This window comes from Enhydra lutris, unplaced genomic scaffold (assembly GCF_002288905.1).
Source record: "Enhydra lutris kenyoni isolate GAN:26980312 unplaced genomic scaffold, ASM228890v2 scaffoldscaffold18, whole genome shotgun sequence".
In the NCBI taxonomy this organism is placed as follows: Eukaryota; Metazoa; Chordata; class Mammalia; order Carnivora; family Mustelidae; genus Enhydra; species Enhydra lutris.
In genome coordinates, this window is record NW_019154102.1 from 22,300,895 (window position 1) to 22,318,073 (window position 17,179).

The 17,179-nt window shown below is 60.6% G+C and overlaps 1 protein-coding gene across 2 annotated transcripts; it reads right to left on the minus strand.

Annotated features, from left to right (window-relative positions):
- Window positions 1–356: 356 nt before the first annotated feature.
- On the minus strand, window positions 357–16,736 carry LOC111148077 (cytochrome P450 26B1). Of its 2 annotated transcripts, XM_022504467.1 has the most exons (6): window positions 15,854–16,736; window positions 12,024–12,248; window positions 3,400–3,675; window positions 2,971–3,126; window positions 1,216–1,500; window positions 357–849 (listed from the first exon to the last, which is right to left on the minus strand). In XM_022504467.1, exons 1-6 carry the CDS (start codon window positions 16,055–16,057, stop codon window positions 457–459), a joined length of 1,539 nt encoding a protein of 512 aa, XP_022360175.1. In that variant the 5' UTR covers window positions 16,058–16,736; the 3' UTR covers window positions 357–456. The 2 variants fall into 2 exon arrangements, with proteins under 2 accessions (XP_022360175.1, XP_022360176.1); XM_022504468.1 differs by lacking the exon at window positions 12,024–12,248.
- Between the last annotated feature and the right edge of the window lie 443 nt (window positions 16,737–17,179).

The window sequence follows — 17,179 nt, forward strand, 5'->3', positions numbered from 1 at the left end:
GGGGCCCCTCCTTGCGTCCCTCCCCCACATCAACCACCTGCCCTCAGACTAAAAGGGTCCAAAAGAAATGGAGAGCTGGGACCAGTTGGGAACATCACAAGCAAATGCTGCAGCAGAGCCACGGACATTTAACACTGTAACGGGCATGCGGAGTGCCCGGCCCTGTTACTTCCCCTGGGGGGCTAAGCCCGTGGGAACTGGGAGGGACTGGGTAGAAATAGGAGCCAGGGGAAGGGCCCTTCCCCTGGAAGGATGGGGCCCTTCTGGCTTTGGGTAGGGTTTGCCGGGGTCGGGGCGGGGGGGGACAGGGGAGGGCAAGGTATGGGGGCGCCTCTCCCCCTTCCCCAGGTTCTCGCCCCCTCCCCCACACAGGTTTCGACCCTTCTGGTGCCTCTCACCACCCCCGCCACGCCCCAGGCCTGGCTGGGCTGAGGTGGGGGTACGGGCTAGGCGCCTTTAGACTGTGGCACTCAGCATGGCCTCTGTCTCTGGCAGGATCTTGTTCTGGTTAGAGTCCAGGCCAAAGAACTTGACGCTGAGGCCATCCACAGGGTGCAGGACAGGGACCAGGGTGATGCGGGGAAAGGTCCGGGTAGCCAGCTCAAAGCGGCTCGTGCTGGCCAGCTCCACCGCCAGCACCTTCAGGAACAGCTTGGCCAGGTGTTTGCCCAGGCAGGTGCGGACTCCACCGCCGAACGGGAGGTAATGGAAGCGGCCATCCTTATCTTCACTCCGGGCCTGACCGAAGCGATCCGGGTCGAACACGTTCACGTCTTTGAACACGGGCGCCGTGTCATGGGTGTCCCGGATGCTATACATGACGCTCCAGCCTTTGGGGATCTGGAAACCCTGGAGACAAGAAGGGGGGGCAGGAGTAGAAGAAGGTGGTGAGAGCCAGAGGAGGTCTAAGAGGGCCAAGGACTTCCTACCCGCTGGCCCCCCAGCCCCCTGTCCCCGGCTGTGGTCCCTCAGTCCTGGCCAGCATCCCCTCCCCTGCCGCAGCCTGTGAGTCCTCCCTCCTGTTCACAGATGTCCACATGCAGCTTCCCATATGACAGCCTGGTCGGTTTCATCTGACCCAGCATCTGGGGCCGGCTCTCCCCCATCCCCACTGTGGCACCCCGACAGGAAGGCCGGTCTTTCCCACGGGCCAGCGCCCACCCTCCCCAGGCAGCGTTCCCACCAGAGGCCCAGCCCTGCAGGGCCCAGCCTCACATCGAGCTCAAAGGTCTGCAGCACCGTCCGGTAGCCTCCGGAAATGGGTGTGAACAGGCGCATGACCTCCTTGATGACGCAGTCCAGGTAATGGAGCCCGCTGAGAGTGTCGAGGCGCAGCGTGCCCTCGCAAGGGCAGCCGCCGCTGTGCAGGATGCCCTGGGCCCGCAGCTCCTCGCGCAGCTTCTCCAGCACGGCGGGGTGCTTCAGCAGCTGCATGATGAGGGACGTGCTGGCGCTGGCCGTGGTGGCATAGGCTGCGAAGATCAGCTCCAGGGTCCCGTCCTGCAGCAGCAAGTGGGGATCCAGGCTCAGCCGCCCTCTGCCAGTACAGGGCCCCCTGTCACGCCCCAAGGTCATCTAGCTGGGCCCTGCCTCCGAGAGCCTCACATTGCTGTGGCTTCAGGCCACAATGGATACAGGTCACAGGGCCAGTCCCCCTGCTGGGCAGACAACATAGTGCCACAGCCCAGGGCAGAAGCACTAGCTTGGAAGTCCCTTGGGATAGATAGGGCTGCTTCTCACTCACTGCTGGATTCCAGAGCCTGCCCGAGCAGGCCTCATCAGGGCAGTGAGCTCCCAGAAGGAAAAGAAAAAATCCCGGGGAGCCAGGCCCTGTGCAGGCAAGGAGGGTGGGTCTGCCCCTGGGCTTTCTACCTGGCAGTCCCAGCCCCTTTCTCCGTCCCTAGGACATTTGGTGGGAGGGCAGCAGTGTGGATGGGGTTGGGGGGCAACCTGGGACCATAGCCATGGGGACCTCTGCTGGGACAGCAGTGAGAAGGCTGAGGGGAGGGGGCCCCCAGAAGACTCAGACCCCACCAGGTTTCTCAGGAGAGCAAGACTTCTGGGAATTGGGAGCCCGAGGGCAAGGTCCCAGTAGGTCATCTCGTTCTGAAGCCTGTATTTTACAAATGAAGGCCCAGAGAAGAGAGCGAAGGCACCTGAGTCCCTGACTTGCCATGGCACCACCTAGAAGCCATAATACTTCTTGTGAAATGGGAAGGCCATTGGAGCTCCTCCTTGCTCAGCAGGGGGAAAGCCAGAGTCAGACCAGGGTAAGCACAGACAGGGAATGGAGAAGTCTGTGGTTAGACCCCCGCGGGAACGACAGAGTCTAGACAAGGATGAGTTAACAAATCCCCCTCAGGTGGTGCACCCAACCCGCAAAAGGGTGGGCAGAAAGTCCTTCTTGGAGCCTAGTGTGGGTCATCCTGGTGCTGGCAGCCCAGCTGGGCTTAACCAGAGACCCGCAGGCCGAGAGAGAGTGTCAAGTGTTACCAGCTAAAAGAGGCTGGTGGGAGGGGAGGAGACCAGAGTTAGGTCAGAACCTCCCTGCTCTTCCCCCAAGGGCTTAGGCTGCCTTTCTGAGGACCATGAAATGCGCTGAACTGGTGACTATTGACGGTGGAAGGGGTTGAGGGGGTCCACAAAGCAACTGACACAGAGTCTGTCCTGAGGTTCCTAGAGGCCAATTTTCAGCGTCTTCGCTGTGGGGACCCACTCACTCCCAGGACTGGGTGCATAGAAGCTGTGGTGGGGGGAAGCCCCACCCATCATGGCTGTTTCTCAGCCTCCCCATCAGACCACCCACACGAAGCAGGCCGGGACACAGCCTCTTTACTGGCTGCGTCCTCCCAGCCCCCAGTGGGGTTGGCCACCACTGCCACACAGAGACAGCCGCTGTGGGAGGGGAGCAGGATGGGCAAAAACAGAACCTGGGGCACTCGTGCCACCCAATGGGGAGGCCGCCCCCACCTTCAGCTCCTGCATGGTCATCTCCTTGCCGTGCTCCTTGCTGCTCTCGATGAGGATGTCCAGGGCATCCGAGTAGTCCTTGCCCTGGGTGCACTGAAGCTTCTCCCGGATCGCCTTTTCCAGTCCCTTCTGCAGGATCTGCCGTGCCTGAATGCCCTGGGGTGGGGAGAAGGGGGCGATGTGGTCACCAAAGACAAAGGGTAGGGTCACCAGAGGCCCCCTCCCAAGGCCAGGAAGGGCAGGGAAGGGACTCCTCTGAGATCTTCCCATCTAAGCTGCTGAGACCAGCAGGTGAAGGCTCCCCTCCCCCGCCCATGGCCCTTCTGCTGACGCCTCCTCTCTGTCTGTGTGACCGGTGAGTGACTGAGTGGCCAGCCACCCTCTCCCACAGATGCCCACCTCCTCTCCTCCCAGGCCCTGGGGGCTCACCCGCCGGTAACCGGTGAAGGGCAAGTCGACGGGCAGGGAGAAGACATTCTCCACAAACTGCTGGTAGACTTCGAAGAGATGGCCCAGGTCCTCTTCTGGGATGCTGAAGCCCAGCAACACCCGGATGGCCATGCGGAAGGTGAGCTTCTGTGTCTCCTGGTACACGTTGATGGCCTCCGGGTGGCTGCTCCAGGCACGAAGCGTGTCCTGGATCACCAGCTGGATCTTGGGCAGGTAGCTCTGCAGGGCCTCGTGACTGAAGACCTTGGATAAGACCTGGAGGGCAAGGGGGGAGTTGGGAGGAGCTCGCGCCTGCCCACGCAGCCCCCACGGGGCTCCACTGAAGCACGCGCCCAGGACTGCGGCCACAGAGACGCCGGGTCCTCACCCCAACCGGGCTCCACTTTCCACCTCCGGTCACAAACCCCTGATGGTGCTCCAGCTCCGAACCCCCTCCTGCTGCCTGCGCCTTGGAGCAGAGGCAGGGGAAGGACAGGAGTAAAGCACAGTGTACAGGCACTTCTATTCTAAGTTGGGACCTTCCGTGTCGCTCACAGAGAGATCGGAGCTGCCCTCTCCTTTCCTGCCCCTCAGAAAAGCATGAGCTACACACAGTGGCAAAGCCCTGGGGACTATGCAGCCCAGCTGCCTGTAGGTCTACCGAGGAGCTGGTCCCTCCACTGCAGGGACCCCTTCCCAAATTCCCAGGCAGAAGTGCCCAGAAGGAGTGGAACACGGGTGCATAGACTGGACAAGGAGGTGGAAAGCAGTAGGTGGCTCATATCCTCTAATGGAAGAACAAGAGAGTCTGACGCTAGACTACAAGCAGGACTTCCCGAGAGGCCCCCGCCCCAATCACCAAACTGCTCTCAGTCCCCGGGAAACACCTAATGGGTGGAGACCCTAGGAATCTATTAATAGATGTGCCATCAAAATGTCTTCAGTGTGGCAGAGTCTAGAGGCAGGGGGACAGGGGCAAGATTTTCCACCCTGAAAGATCACAATGCCAAAGAGAAGCCCTTTTAATTCCTTGCATCTCCCTGGTCCATTTTAAGTAAACGGAGAGTCCCTATTTCCACTTTCTCTGCTTTCCATCCTCCTGCTTCCTCAGTAACCCCCTCCTGCCTCCTCCTTACCCAAATGCCCCAGCACACAGTTTCATGCTGCTACCCAGGGCAGACAGGAGAGGGGAGAACATGAGTTTATTTACTGATACCTCTGCATGTCACTCATTACCAACATCCTCTATCCACAGCCCCCCCCAACCAGAGGGGCCACCAGAGCAAAGGGGGCCACCCCTACCAACACCAAGGGGAAGGTCACTGGGGAAGGCAGAGTTGGGAGGGACAGCACAGAAGAAGGAGATGCATATTCCCCCTGCTCCACTGCCCTGCCCCACGCAAACCACACACACGCGCCCGCCCTCCCCTCCCGTCCCCCCAAACACAACCACCGCACAAACTGTAAATGTGAGAATTTCCCCTGCAGTCAGCTCGAGGAGGAAAAGGTAACATTTTCCTGGCCTCAGCCCTGCATGGCTAATGGGAGGGCTGGTTTGCAGAAATAACAGAGCTGGCCCTTCAGTGGCCCAGCCAGGCGTTCACAATAGCACTTTCATTCCCAAATTCCCGGTGGGCAGATGGAGGGAGGGAAGGAGGCCGGTGAGGGGCAGAGAAGCCAGTGCTGTTTGGGGCTGCTCCTGCTATTAAGGGACAGCTGAAATGTAGAAAGATGGGAAGTGGCCAAGGGCAGCCCAGGTCTGGATGGGTCATTCACACCTCGCTCAGCAGCGGGGGTCCCAGGAACTTCCAAGGGAGACTTCAGCCACCACCCCCCTTCAGAGAAGGCTATATGGATATATGGATATAGGTGGGGCTCTCTGCTTCAGCACCCCTTCCCTGGTGTCCTTAGGATGCCAAGTTCAGCTCCTGATCGGAGTCTAATGGGGTGGGAATGGGGCCTCATCCCCAGAGCCCAATGCTGGCTAACCAAGGGCCCTTACAAAATAGTAAGATGCTCATGGGGGAGGAAGAAAGATACTCTGTGGCTCCCAGGCCTCAATGGGGAGACTGGGAGTAGGGGCTGGCAAAGATAGGGAGGTCACACCTGACCTAGAGGAGGACTGCCAGGGAGGGGATGGGGCAAGGGCTGGCCAGGGCCCCCAGCGAACAGGAAACCCAAGCTCAGAGGTGGGTATGTGGAGGGGGCAATGGGGCAGAGGCCACGCAGACCTAGACTGGTCAAAGTCAAAGCCAGCTAGGCTCTACAGGGCAGCGGGATGGTGGGACAAAGCAGGCTGGGGACCCAGAGACCTAGGTTTTAGCCCCGGATCATACACCAGTTTACTGCAACACTATGGCCAAGTCATGCCCCCCGCCTCAGCTTCCTCATGTATGAAATGGTAAGGAGGTGATCTCTGTGGCTCCTTTCTGTACCTTTCAAGGTACAGAGCCCATAAACTAGGTGTCCAAAGTAGACGCTGTCCCCTCAAGTCACCTAATGTTTACTAGGCCCCCAAATATACACCCCACGCAGGCTACAGTGACCCAGGAAGGGTTCCCAGGGTCACCAAAGGAGGCTCCCTGAGGACCCCCCAGCACTCTCAGAAGGGGCCAGACATGACCCACCCACAGGCCCTGCCCAGCCCTGCCCTGCCCCGAAGGTTACATTCCCTGCGCCCTCTAGTGATGACCAGCTGAATCACTCCTTCTCAAGCTTGGGGTCCAAGGAAGGCAGGAGGACGGAGGGAGACTTGGGACTGAGTAGATGGACTCCAAAGGTGGGGGATCCACATGTTACCTCCAGGTAGTCAGGGGTCCTGAGCAGGAGCTGGAATGACCCCAGGAAGCCCTCTGTCATCCTGCACCTGAAGGCCTCTGGGCTGGGGCATCTGGAAAGGTCCAAGGCTCTTATCTTGACCCAGCCCCTGACTCACCAGGGGCAGCCAGCAGGTCACTGTCCTCTCTGGGGCTCAGCTTCCCCACTGGTTTCATGAAAGGTCTAACTGGACTTTCTTGGGTCCCTTTCCACCTAGCTGTCCTGCCCATGATTCCTCTCAGAGCCCTCCTGAGGCAGAGAAAATGACCACAGGAGAAGCAAAGCAAAGCAAAACAGCAGGCACTCTGAGTCAAGGGAGTCCGCTCAGAGGTCACCCTGTCCGTGCCCCTGCTTCCAGCCCTGCTATTCCCCAGGCATCGGGGCCTCCCAGGCACCAGGAAAACTCCAGGTCCTCATCCCTGGGTTGGTGCCCAGGATTAACAACGAGGGCACTTCCCACAGCCGAGGCAGCCCAGAAACCACCACCCACCACAAAGGCCAGGAGGAGGCAGAGGTGCTGGCCCAGAGCAGAGGGAGGCCTGGGCCATGTCGGGCAGGCGGGGTCAGGAGACGGGCACATGGGCAAGCGCCCAGCTGAGCCACTCAGTGTGAAGAGAGGAAGGGTTCCCAGCCCCCAGAGCCGTCTGCCCTGACCACAACTGTAACAGGAGCCAAAGCTGCTTTGTTTCCCTCTGGGGCTTCCCTAGGAATTCCCAAAAGTGAGCCAAGAATGTTGGACAAAGGTCACTGGGAACCAGCTTGGGCACAGGCAAAGCCCTGCAGAGGGAGCAGCAGGTACGGACTTCCCTAGGGTTGGTGCCCAGGAAGAGAAGGCAGAGCGTCCCAGGAGGACCAGGACCTCCCAGGCACAGGCTGGGCTCCCGGCTTGAAGGCTGTGCTTGGAAACCCTCCACTACCCCCCATCAGCTTCTCCAGCAAAGCGACTGGCCCAAGGGCCCACTTCCCTGGTTCTCTCTCAACCCTGAGTGGGAGGCGGTGGGACACCGGGGGGCTTGCCAAGGCTCCGATTCTCCATAACTGTCTCTACAGACACTTGCCCCTCCTGCCTCTTGCACCACCGCACCCCTGGGAAGAGAGTGGCTCACTGGAGCCCCAGGACCCTGGACTCTGACTGCTCAGCCAGGTGCCCTCCCCCTTCTCAGCTGGTGCCTGTGGATGGACAGATGGACAGACAGCCTCTGGACAGGCAGTCTCGGGAGTCGGAAGAGCCAGAGCAGGAACCTACTCTTTGGGCCAGTGAGTCAGACTGGGAGGAATGGAAGCGGGTGCCCGGGAGGGCGGGGGCCCAGGCAGGCTACCCGCTGAGCCAAGCCGCCGGAGAAGAGACGCAGCTTCGGAGTGGGAAGAGCAACAGAGGGCGGGCAGCGCCGCGGCAGCTGTCTTCAGGGCACATGCGGGATGCTGAGGTGTGTATTTTATACTCAAGTAAGGGGGAGGACGAGAGATAGCGCCATCTTCCCAGGGGCCTGGCATTTCCACTGGGGCTCGACGTCACCCTGGCTGCCTCCCGAGCCAATCCCACTCAGCCACTCCGGCCCAGACCCCCCAGCCTGTGCAGAAAGTCGAGGCCCAATGGGGAAGGGCCCTCCCAGGGTCACAGTCCTGGCCGTGACTGGCCACACCCACCAATGGCCCTGAACCCCATCTCCCACCACTCCCCAAGCCCCACTGAGCCACCATGTACCTGTCCTGGGGCTCTGAATTTATCTGAGAGCCCCAAGGGGACCCTTATTTATGGCCAAACTTCTCAGGAGAAGGCCAGCTGTGTGGCTCCTCTGTTCCTGCTTCGGCATTTCCCACCCCTGGAGGGACACCCCCAGCTCCGGCCCTTCAGCCTGGGCAGACTGAATGGATACATTGGTCGGCACAGGGGGCTCAGGGCCAGAGTAGACCCCAGCCAAACCTGCCCCCACTCTCTGTCAAGGCCAGAATTGTCTCCCAAGGCTGGAAGAGTGAGCAGACGCATCAGCATCACAGCCTTGGACCCCTCCCTGCCCTGGGAGGACAGAGAAAGGAGGGAAAAGGGAGAAGACAGACCCTAGGCCTGGCCAGAACCCCCACCACTACCCCCGCCCACTGCCTGGCACCAGGCGCATGGAGGGAGGCACCCACTCTCAGGCGCTCTGGTGGCTGCCTGGCTGTGGGCTCCCTCCCACATTGACCTTCAGAGAGATCCGCTCCCGCCACCCTCCCCCTCAGCAGTCCCTGCACCCACTGGCTGGTGCTACAGTAACTTTTGAGTGAAGGACTTCTTGGGCTGGCAGAACAAAGGCTCTGTGCCTATGCCAGGGGGGGCTGGGCAGAGCTCTCAGGGGCAGGGCTGCCTGGCTGGGCCACCCACCTTCCTAATGCAGGTGGGAGCGGCTGCCCTGGGCTGAACCAGAGGCTGTGCACGGGTCCCAAGACCATCAAGAGCCAGGCTGGGCTGGGTTCCCTAAAGACCACCCCAGACCTCCTGGCTCTGCCCTCCTGCTGATGCACTTCTCAGACTCTGCACCCCAACACACACTGCAGGATGGACAGGGTTTCTGAGAGAAGTGCAGTGATCCTGAGCCTGCCTTCCACCTCCACCCCAGACAGAGCCCCAGGGCCAGGCCCGTGAGGGCTGGGATGTGTGCAGACAAGGCTTCTTCATCCTACCTCCAAAGCCTGGGGAGCTGTTCCCCCACCTTCGTCTTGGGTTCAGAAGTCCCTGTAGCCAGGAGTCCATTGGAGGGGCAAGAGAGCCATGCCTGGAGTCTCTAGGACACCAGGAATCCAAGACTAAGTTCATCCTCTGGGATGTTCTCCAGGTTTGGGGAGGGCTACTGTCTGAGGCCCCCTGAAGCTGTTGGCCTCCCCATTTCCAAAGGAAAAGAGGAAATGCCTTATTCTGGGGTGTGGGGCTGTGCAATGGGGATTCTAGAACCATCTCCCCTCCCACTCCTCCTCTGTGTCTCTGACAACCTCCTCCTACCCTTCCCTACCACCCGCCTTCCAGGGCAATTCCCTAGCCTCCACCCACACAAAGAAGGATGACATCCCTCTCCCATTCATCAGAGACACCCCAGGCCCCTGGGGGAAGGAAGGTTACAAAAATGAGGGGACAGAGTCTGGGGTGGTGGCTATAGGGACGCAGGCCTGGCTCCTCGAGAAGATTTTGTTAGACTAGGCAAGACTTTCTGGATTATCTCCCTGGCAACCCCAGCCATCTTGGCCCTAGACCACCAGGACAGGCGGGGCAAACACCTGGAGTGCAGCGATGGCTGTTAAGGAGCCCCTTCCCAGCACATCTGGTCAGACCTCCCAGAGAGGGGGCGGGCCACCAGCCCCAGTGGAAACAGTGACACTCCTCACGCTCCTCGTTCTCCCAGCACACCTGGGCCTTACTTCCTGTGAGTACATCCCAACCAGGCCTGGGCCTAGCCCAGCAGCCTGCTCGCCCACGAGGTCCCTGACTACAGTGCGAACTGGATCAGGCAGTGTGCATGGCACACCCCCGACCCTGGCCAGACTGCGTCCGCTGGGCACTGGGGTCTAGCAGCCTGGCCATTTTTTCCAGGACATCAACAAGCCCCTGAATGTTCTCTTCTCATCCCTCCAGCTAGACTCTGCTTCTTGAGGCAAGGACCAAGTGTCCCACTTCTGGGTCTACCTCACTCAAAACCTTCAATTCCCAAGCCTCTGTCAGGATGAACTGCTTTCTGTCTGCTTCCTATCCCCCAAGAGCTAGAGGATAGGGTGTCCCAAAGAGGGAGATCATCGAGGACTCTTCTGTGGCTCTCAGTTTTGGCCCCCGCCCCTCCCCTACCCCCAGCTCTCCCTGGCATTCCTTTGGCAGTGTGCTCTGGGGCATCTCCTTCCCTCCTTCCAAATGGACCATGTGGGCCCAAACCATGGGGCTTTCCAGGTGGGCCCTCCCCACCTGGAGACCCACAGCCAAGTCAGGAACAGGGTGGGTGGAAACACAAGGCAGCCCTGCCCCAAAGCCCTCTGCACCCCCAGGGTCTCACAGTCTGGTCCTGATCCAGCCCTCCTTTTCCTCCCAGCGCCTCCTCCCTACTCTCACCACCAGCTCTGGCAATCCTAGGTCAGCAGGACTAAGTAAGGCTCCCCTTCGGCTTTATGGGCTAGAAACAACTCTTCCCCGTGGATGCCTGTGTTGCACGCCCTGTCCTGCCCTTTCTTTGCTTCTTGACCTGATTCAAGTCTCTCAAACTCCCAAGCCTCAGTGTCCCGTTCTGTGAGAAGGGGACAATGACTGTTTTCTTGTCAAAGTCTCTATAAAGATAAAATGAGGAAGCAGATAGTCCCCGTAGCTGGGTTTCTGAGTCTCAGGCTGTCTCCTCACTCTTTGGAAAGGGGTTTTTGGGTGGAGCCCTAAAGACTAAGAAAAAATAGTGCCGAACACATTGTATAAGCCCCCCGTGCTGAGCCCATAGCCCCCTTCCAGGCACTTTCCATCTCTCCTCTGGACCTGCTAGCTGCTTCCTGCTCTAGTGAGGCACATGGGGGAAGACTACTCTAGAAGCCCCTTTCCAGTCCCTGAAATTCGTGCTTTATGGGAGCGGGGTGGGGGGGGTGGGGTGTGCCTCCTCCATCGGATTTTGCCTCCTTTTGTCTGCTATGAAAAACTACTCTTCGCAGGCCGTTCAAAGACATCAGATACTACAAGATGAATACCTACGTTCACAAAGACCTCTTCACATAGACTCCTGGAGGAGGGAGTCGCTCACCGTTGCCCGCCCCCCCCCCCGCCCCCCTACACACTCTGCCACTGTTCTGGGCAGATCTGAGGCTGCCTCTCTCTTTCCTTAAGGTTTCAAACCTGGATGAGTCCTCTGACCCAGTGGAAAACGGGGAGGGAGGGGAGGTCGTGCAGCGCCCCCTCACTGGCCGCCTGAAGCTGGCGGCCCGCCGCCCCGCCCGCAGGCAGCCCAGCTTTGGGGTTACTGCAGTTCAAACAGCACGTGCCGCCCGCGCTCAGAGCCGCGGCGGCCGCGGCGGCGGCGGCTCGGCCCTGGGAGGGGGCGGGGAGGCTCTGCTCGCTCCGTACGCTCTGGCTCGCCTCCTCCGCGCCTCTTCCAGGCGCTCGGGAAATCCACAGGATAAACACCCACTTTCTCTTCCTCTGTACGGGAGGGGGTAGGTGCGCTCTGATCTCCCGCAGCGCCTCCGCTGCTCTCCCACCCTTCGCCCTTCCTCCGCCGTCCAGCGCTGGGCGGCAGTGCCCCAAACTTCATCTCCCCGCCACCTCCACCTCCTCCTCCGCCCCGCCAAGGCAAGGCCCTGCTACCGTCGTGCACGGGGTGCTCCGCTCCCCGAGCCTGCCCGCGTGGCCCTTAAGGAACCAGTGGCAGAAAGGTTAGGTTTGGTTTTCCAAAGATCGGTTTTCTGTCCTCAGAATTCCCGAGGGAAACAGGGCGAAAAGGAGAGCGGGCACCACCACCTGCCTTTATCTTTTCTCGGTTTTGTGGAGTGCGCGAGGACAGGAGTTGGATGCCCTACTCCCTGCATGTTTGAGCTCTGTCCAAACCACCTCCCCGCAACAGCCACCGATGGGTCTGGCCTGGTAATGGGAATGGCACAGAGGACCGATAGTGGGGCAGACCAGGAGGAGGCCTGCGGGCTCTGGATCCCGGACCGCAGTCGTCTAGGCACGGGACTGTGGGATCCTCTAGCATGGTGTGTAAATGCGGGGCGTAGATTCGGGTGGAACTGTCCCGCTCCTTACACCCGAGACGGGTGCACGGAAGAAGAGAGTCAGGGCAGGGCTGCGGGGCTCTTAGCCGAAAGAGAGCTCTTACCTTGCGCTTATTGCGGTGGATGTCCCCGATGGAGTTAGCCACCGTGTTCGGGCCCAGCAGCATGCGCGTGCTGCGTGGCCACTCGGTGCTCACCAGGTGGTGCTCGCCCATGAGGATCTTGCGCACGTTTTCTGCGCCTGTCACGCGGATCAGCGGCCGCCCCAGCAAGTGCGTTTTGAACACGTTGCCATACTTTTCCCTCCGCGACGACTGGAAGCCGGAACCCTGCGGGAACCAGGGAAGAAACCTCTCTCAGGGCGTACATCTCCGGATGGGATGTCCCAGAGGCCCAGCCTGGAGGGCCCGAGGCGTGGGGGGGGTGGGGGGGCAGAAGATTCAGCCCAGGCCACCAGTCCTCTGTCACCCCACCACCACCACCACACACACACACACACACACACACACACACACACACATACACACTCACGCACGAAGGTTTTATTTTTCATAGCATGCACGAGAACTGGGAAGTAGGGCCTAGAGGATAATAAATAATGCAAGAAGGCGGGAGGCCAGGGACACCCCTCGGGAGGGTGTTTTTTGGTAATGACTTGCGGGAGGAAAAAGGTATCCCGGACGGCGGGACCCGAAGCTACAGCCTCCACCCCCCTCCTCCTCGCTCCCCCGCCTCACGCTCCGGAGACTCTCGGAATAAATATTTCCAGGCTCCCGGCCACGGGCTGGCGAGACCCCGCGGGGTGGCCGCAGGCCAAAGATTATTTATAGCGGCGAGCGGTCCGTGCCCGGAGGCACTCACTACAGAAGGGGGTTGGGGTTTCCTCCGTTCTCAGGGGTGGGCCGCGAAGGGACCAGGCGGCCCTCTAAGGGATCTGCAAGGTAGGGTCACGGGGCCGCGAGCCGCGATTTTCCTAATGCAATCCGCCCTGGGAATAACTGAGAAGGCGTTTCGTCGCCGCCCTGGAGTTTGGAACGGGAGCTCGGAGGAAGGCGCTTCCCGCGGGGCGGGGCAGGGCGGGGCGGCCGTCACAGGTAACCGGATCCCCGGCGGCGGCAGCGACGGCGCGAGCCGGGGACGGCTAGGCCCCGGCCCCGGCCCGGCGCGCGGTGGAGCTGGCTGAGCCGGCCCACAAGCGGGTGCCGGAAACCGAGGGGACCTCCGAGGGGCGGGGGCAGAGGCGTCCGGCTCACCTTTGACGTAGGCGCTCTCCACCCCACCCCGCGTTAACCCTTCTCCCGCCGGGGCAGCGCCCGGTGCCAAGGGGAGAGGCGCCACCTGTCCCGCACTCTTGCTTGGCCGGCAACGACCTGCGGATGCGGACTCCAGACCTACGGAGTCCTGTACCCCCGAAGGGACACCTGGGCATCCCCTTTTCACGGGTTGATCCCTCTGCTCACTTCCCTTTCTTCTACGGAAAAGTATTCTCCAGCTAAATGTGAACACACCCAGCACCGCCGAAAAGTGACTCTGCAGAACCCGGAGCCCTAATCACTTTTCCACATGCGCCTCCGGCCCCGGCGCGCGACAGGGAGCGAGCCCAGAGCGGCCGCGCCTCCTAGAGGGGGGCTGGGCCGCGGGGGACGCCACCCCACTCCCAGGTTGGCGGGTCCGAGAGAGCTCCCCCACCCCACCGTAGTTCTAGACGGCGTCTTCCCCTTTAAGAGAAATCTAGGCGAGGGTAGAGGTGCGACCAAGGGGGGGTTGAGGAGCGGGATTCCCTCCCTCTGTCTGCTATACCCGTCTCCCTCGCTCCGTCTGACTCTCCGTCGCTCCTCTCCTTCTTATCCTCTGTTTTTCTTTTCTTTCGACACAAAAGTTGGGTTGTGAATTTTCCGAGGTCGCCGCCGCCTCTCTCCCGCCGCCCCCCTCCCGTCTCTGATCTGCCTAACTATAATTAAAGTGCGTTTTTTTTGTGGCATTAATAAAGAGTTATTTGTCCGCCGTTTCCACGGTCTTCACAAAGAGGACTTTCATAGGGGCGGCCGCTCGGGCCGCGAGTCCAATTTATACAAAAATGTTGTATTTTTAGCCCTAGGCTCTGTTTAGATGGCGCACGGTGGAAACGGAGAGCCCTTGGAGGTCTCCCCGTAAAATCTGATAAATGACTCCAAAAAAATAAAGCTGGGATTCAGAGGGCTCCCATTAACCCCTTCAGCGCTCTTCTACAGGCATCCCCCCATTTCCCTCCCACGGGGGAGTCTAGGGCCCCGCGGGCTAATGGAAGGGGAGGCGTAGGCCTGGTTCCTTTTCCCCAACTTCAGTGCGGGTTGGGCACGGAGCCCCAGGGGCCCTTGTGGGATTCGGAGAAAAGGTCAGGGGGATGTTCCGGGTAGCAGAGCAAGGTCAAGAAAGCGGGGGGGGGGGGGGGGGGGGGGATAGACCACGGATTCCGCAGATTGGCTCTAAGGAGACGGGAGCTGATGCCCGCGTGAGTTATTTTATTTCCTAAATTATCGGCCAAAAGCCTAGACCACCTCCGCAGTTAACTCTTTAAGTGTGGTGGTGGCACGGGAGAGGCTCTGGGGACTTCTTTACGGAGGGTAGCCCTATTGGTTAAAGCGAATCCCACCCCACTGCATGAGCATCCCCAAAAGAGATGGGCCGATCCTGGAACTTGGGAAGACCACAACCTAGAGGAACCGCGCGCCCCCCTCCCCGCCCCCCGCTCCGCTGTCACTCCGCGCGGGGCGGGGCCGGGCAGGGTGTCCGTGTGTGCGCTCGCGAATTGCACGCGTCTGTTACTTTCAAGCCATGCTTTCGCACTTCTAAACCCACAGGTCTCTGCCGTCGCCTCCCGCCTCACCTCACCCTTGCCGGGGTTGTCTTCAGGACATTCATCCTTCTCTTAACTCCCACCAGCATCCTCTGGACAAACACGGGTGTTCACCGGAACACAACACACCTCCCGCGGTTAACCAGAGGCGCCCCCCACCCCCCAAAAAACCTGGTGTATATCAAGTTGCAAAAGCGTTTGTCTAGCACTTGACGAGGTTAATTCCAGGTTAATCTCCCCATTACTTACCTGAGTCTGGTCCCCAACGCACCCACCCCCATTATCACCAGCAGTATGCGGTTGTGTGGCGTCTAGCAACACACACACACACACACACACACACACATGCACACACATGCACACGCACTCTTTGGATCTCATACACCAATCCCAAGTTTCTCTCCCCTGCTCAAGTGTCCCCACCCAATAAGTAAATAGACCCTTTTCCTTAAAAGCCAAGAACCCTCTGGTCTCGGGCTTCTCATCTTCCTTGGGTTACCTCCTTCCTTCCCCACCACTAAATACACACACTTTCTTGGACTGTAGACCAGGGCGGTTGTACCTAGCGCTGCCGACGACGCGGCGGGAACACACAGCCGGGGTCTTAAGGGGGCAATTCTGGCTGCCATTGGCTCTTTCCTCTCCCTGACTCAATTTTCGGGTCCCAATATACCTCCCAAGCCCCGGCAGCCGACGGTGACAGGGGCCTGGAGCGAGAAGGTGAGGCGAAAGCTGCTCACCACCCGACTCCCCCTCCGGCGGGCATCGCGCGGGGAAACCCCCGGACGGTCCACGCATCCCTGCTGGGTCGCCCGCGATTGGGGAAAGTCAATCTTGGGAGCCCTCCGAGTCAATCTTGGGAGTCCAGGGACCTCTCCTACCAGCCCCCAGAATTTGCGCACCCGGCGCCAATGGGCTCCGAACCACGCGGCGGGCTGGCAAAGGAAGCCCCCGCTGCACCCGCAAAGAGGAGGGAAGGGGCGGGGCGGGGACCTGTGCGTTCAGGCTCCCGGCGCCCCCTGGCCGGCCCGCGGCTCCAACGGCCCCGCGCTCGCCGCTAGCGGACCCCGGGGAGCAGCGGAGCGAGCGCGCCCTTACCTGTAGCAACCAGTGGCCGGTCTCTCCGATGAGCGGGAAGCCCATGGAGCCTTTGGGGATGGGCAGCTTGCAGCTCTTGTCGCGGGTGGCAGCCCAGCGCAGCTGCCACAGCTGCTGCGACACGGCCAGCAGCAGCGTCACCGACACCAGGCACGCGGCGAGGGTGGCCAGCGCCGACACCAGCTCCAAGCCCTCAAAGAGCATGTTGGCGGCCGCTCGGGGGATTGGCTGTGCCGTCCGCAGCGGGGGAGGGGAGGGCCGGATGAGAAGGGACGCGAGCGGCGGGGGAGGGGAGGCTGCGGCCGGGGGTCCTGGCACCTCCAGCCGAAACAGAGAAGGAGGAAGGGGCCGAGGGAAGGGGCCGAGAGAAGGGGACTGGAGGCTGCGAGGGGAGCGGAGAGAGGAGGAAAAAAATTGCCTACAAGAAGAGAGAGGAGACACGAGGCGACTCGGAGTGTAACTTTGTTTGTTTGTTTGTTTGTTTGTTCCCTTATAGCGGGTTTAGGGGCTGCTCGAGGGGTGGTGAGATGAAGCCGTGAATCAAGCTGATGGATTAGCTCTCCCCGAAACCATCACACTCGGAAAACTTTGGAAAACTTTGTCCAGCGGGAGCCTCTCTCGTAAGAGCTATCCGAGAGAAAGTGCGATCGATTTGTCAAAAGTTCTCCCCTCAAATTCCTAGGTGGAAAAAAAAGGGAAAAAAAGATTTCTGAATCCAAAAATTCCAAAGAACCCAGAAACTTTAGGGGTGAGGGGGAAGGCTCCCCAGCCGAGGCGAGTGGAGAGGCCCGAGCCCAGCGTCGCTGGGCTGCCCGGGGCGGCGCGCGGGAGCCGCAGAGCCGCCGCTGCACCCCCGAGGCGGGCGCGGCAGGCGAGGCGGCGCGGCGGGCGCTGCGCGGGTGCGGAGCCGGCGGACCGCAGCCGGGACGGGACGCGGCCGGCGACAGAGCCCCGGGCGGGCGCTGGGGCGGCGGCGGCGGCGGCGGCCGGCGGGCGGGCGGGGTGAGGCGGGGTGGGGTTGGGGGAGGAGGTGAAAACCCGAGCTGGGCTATTGTATCAATTAAGAAAAGGCAATCCGTCCCGGGACGCGGTCTCTCGGTTCTGGAGTTGCTGCTGGGGGAAGAAAGAGGGAAAAAAAGAAAGGAAGGCAAAAGGAATGAAAGAGGGGGAAAAGCAGGAGGCAGGATTTCAGGGCTGGTGGTTTTAAAAGCTTCTCTCAATGTGAATTTGAGTCCAAAGCGAGGCGATGCGTGTGTTTATATAGAGGCGGGAGGCTGCGCCGTGGGCGCTCCGCCAGCCCGCCCCCCCACCCCACCCCCACCCCCA

What these genes read in the sequence shown, in the direction of transcription:
- LOC111148077 (XM_022504467.1), bottom strand. Translation starts at nt 16,057, where the DNA reads ATGCTCTTTGAGGGCTTGGAGCTGGTGTCGGCGCTGGCCACCCTCGCC. An exon ending in CCGGCCACTGGTTGCTACAG is followed by an intron (nt 12,249 to 15,853) that starts GTAAGGGCGCGC and finishes TGGTTCCCGCAG; the next exon opens with GGTTCCGGCTTCCAGTCGTC. An exon ending in TCCACCGCAATAAGCGCAAG is followed by an intron (nt 3,676 to 12,023) that starts GTAAGAGCTCTC and finishes CTTGCCCTCCAG; the next exon opens with GTCTTATCCAAGGTCTTCAG.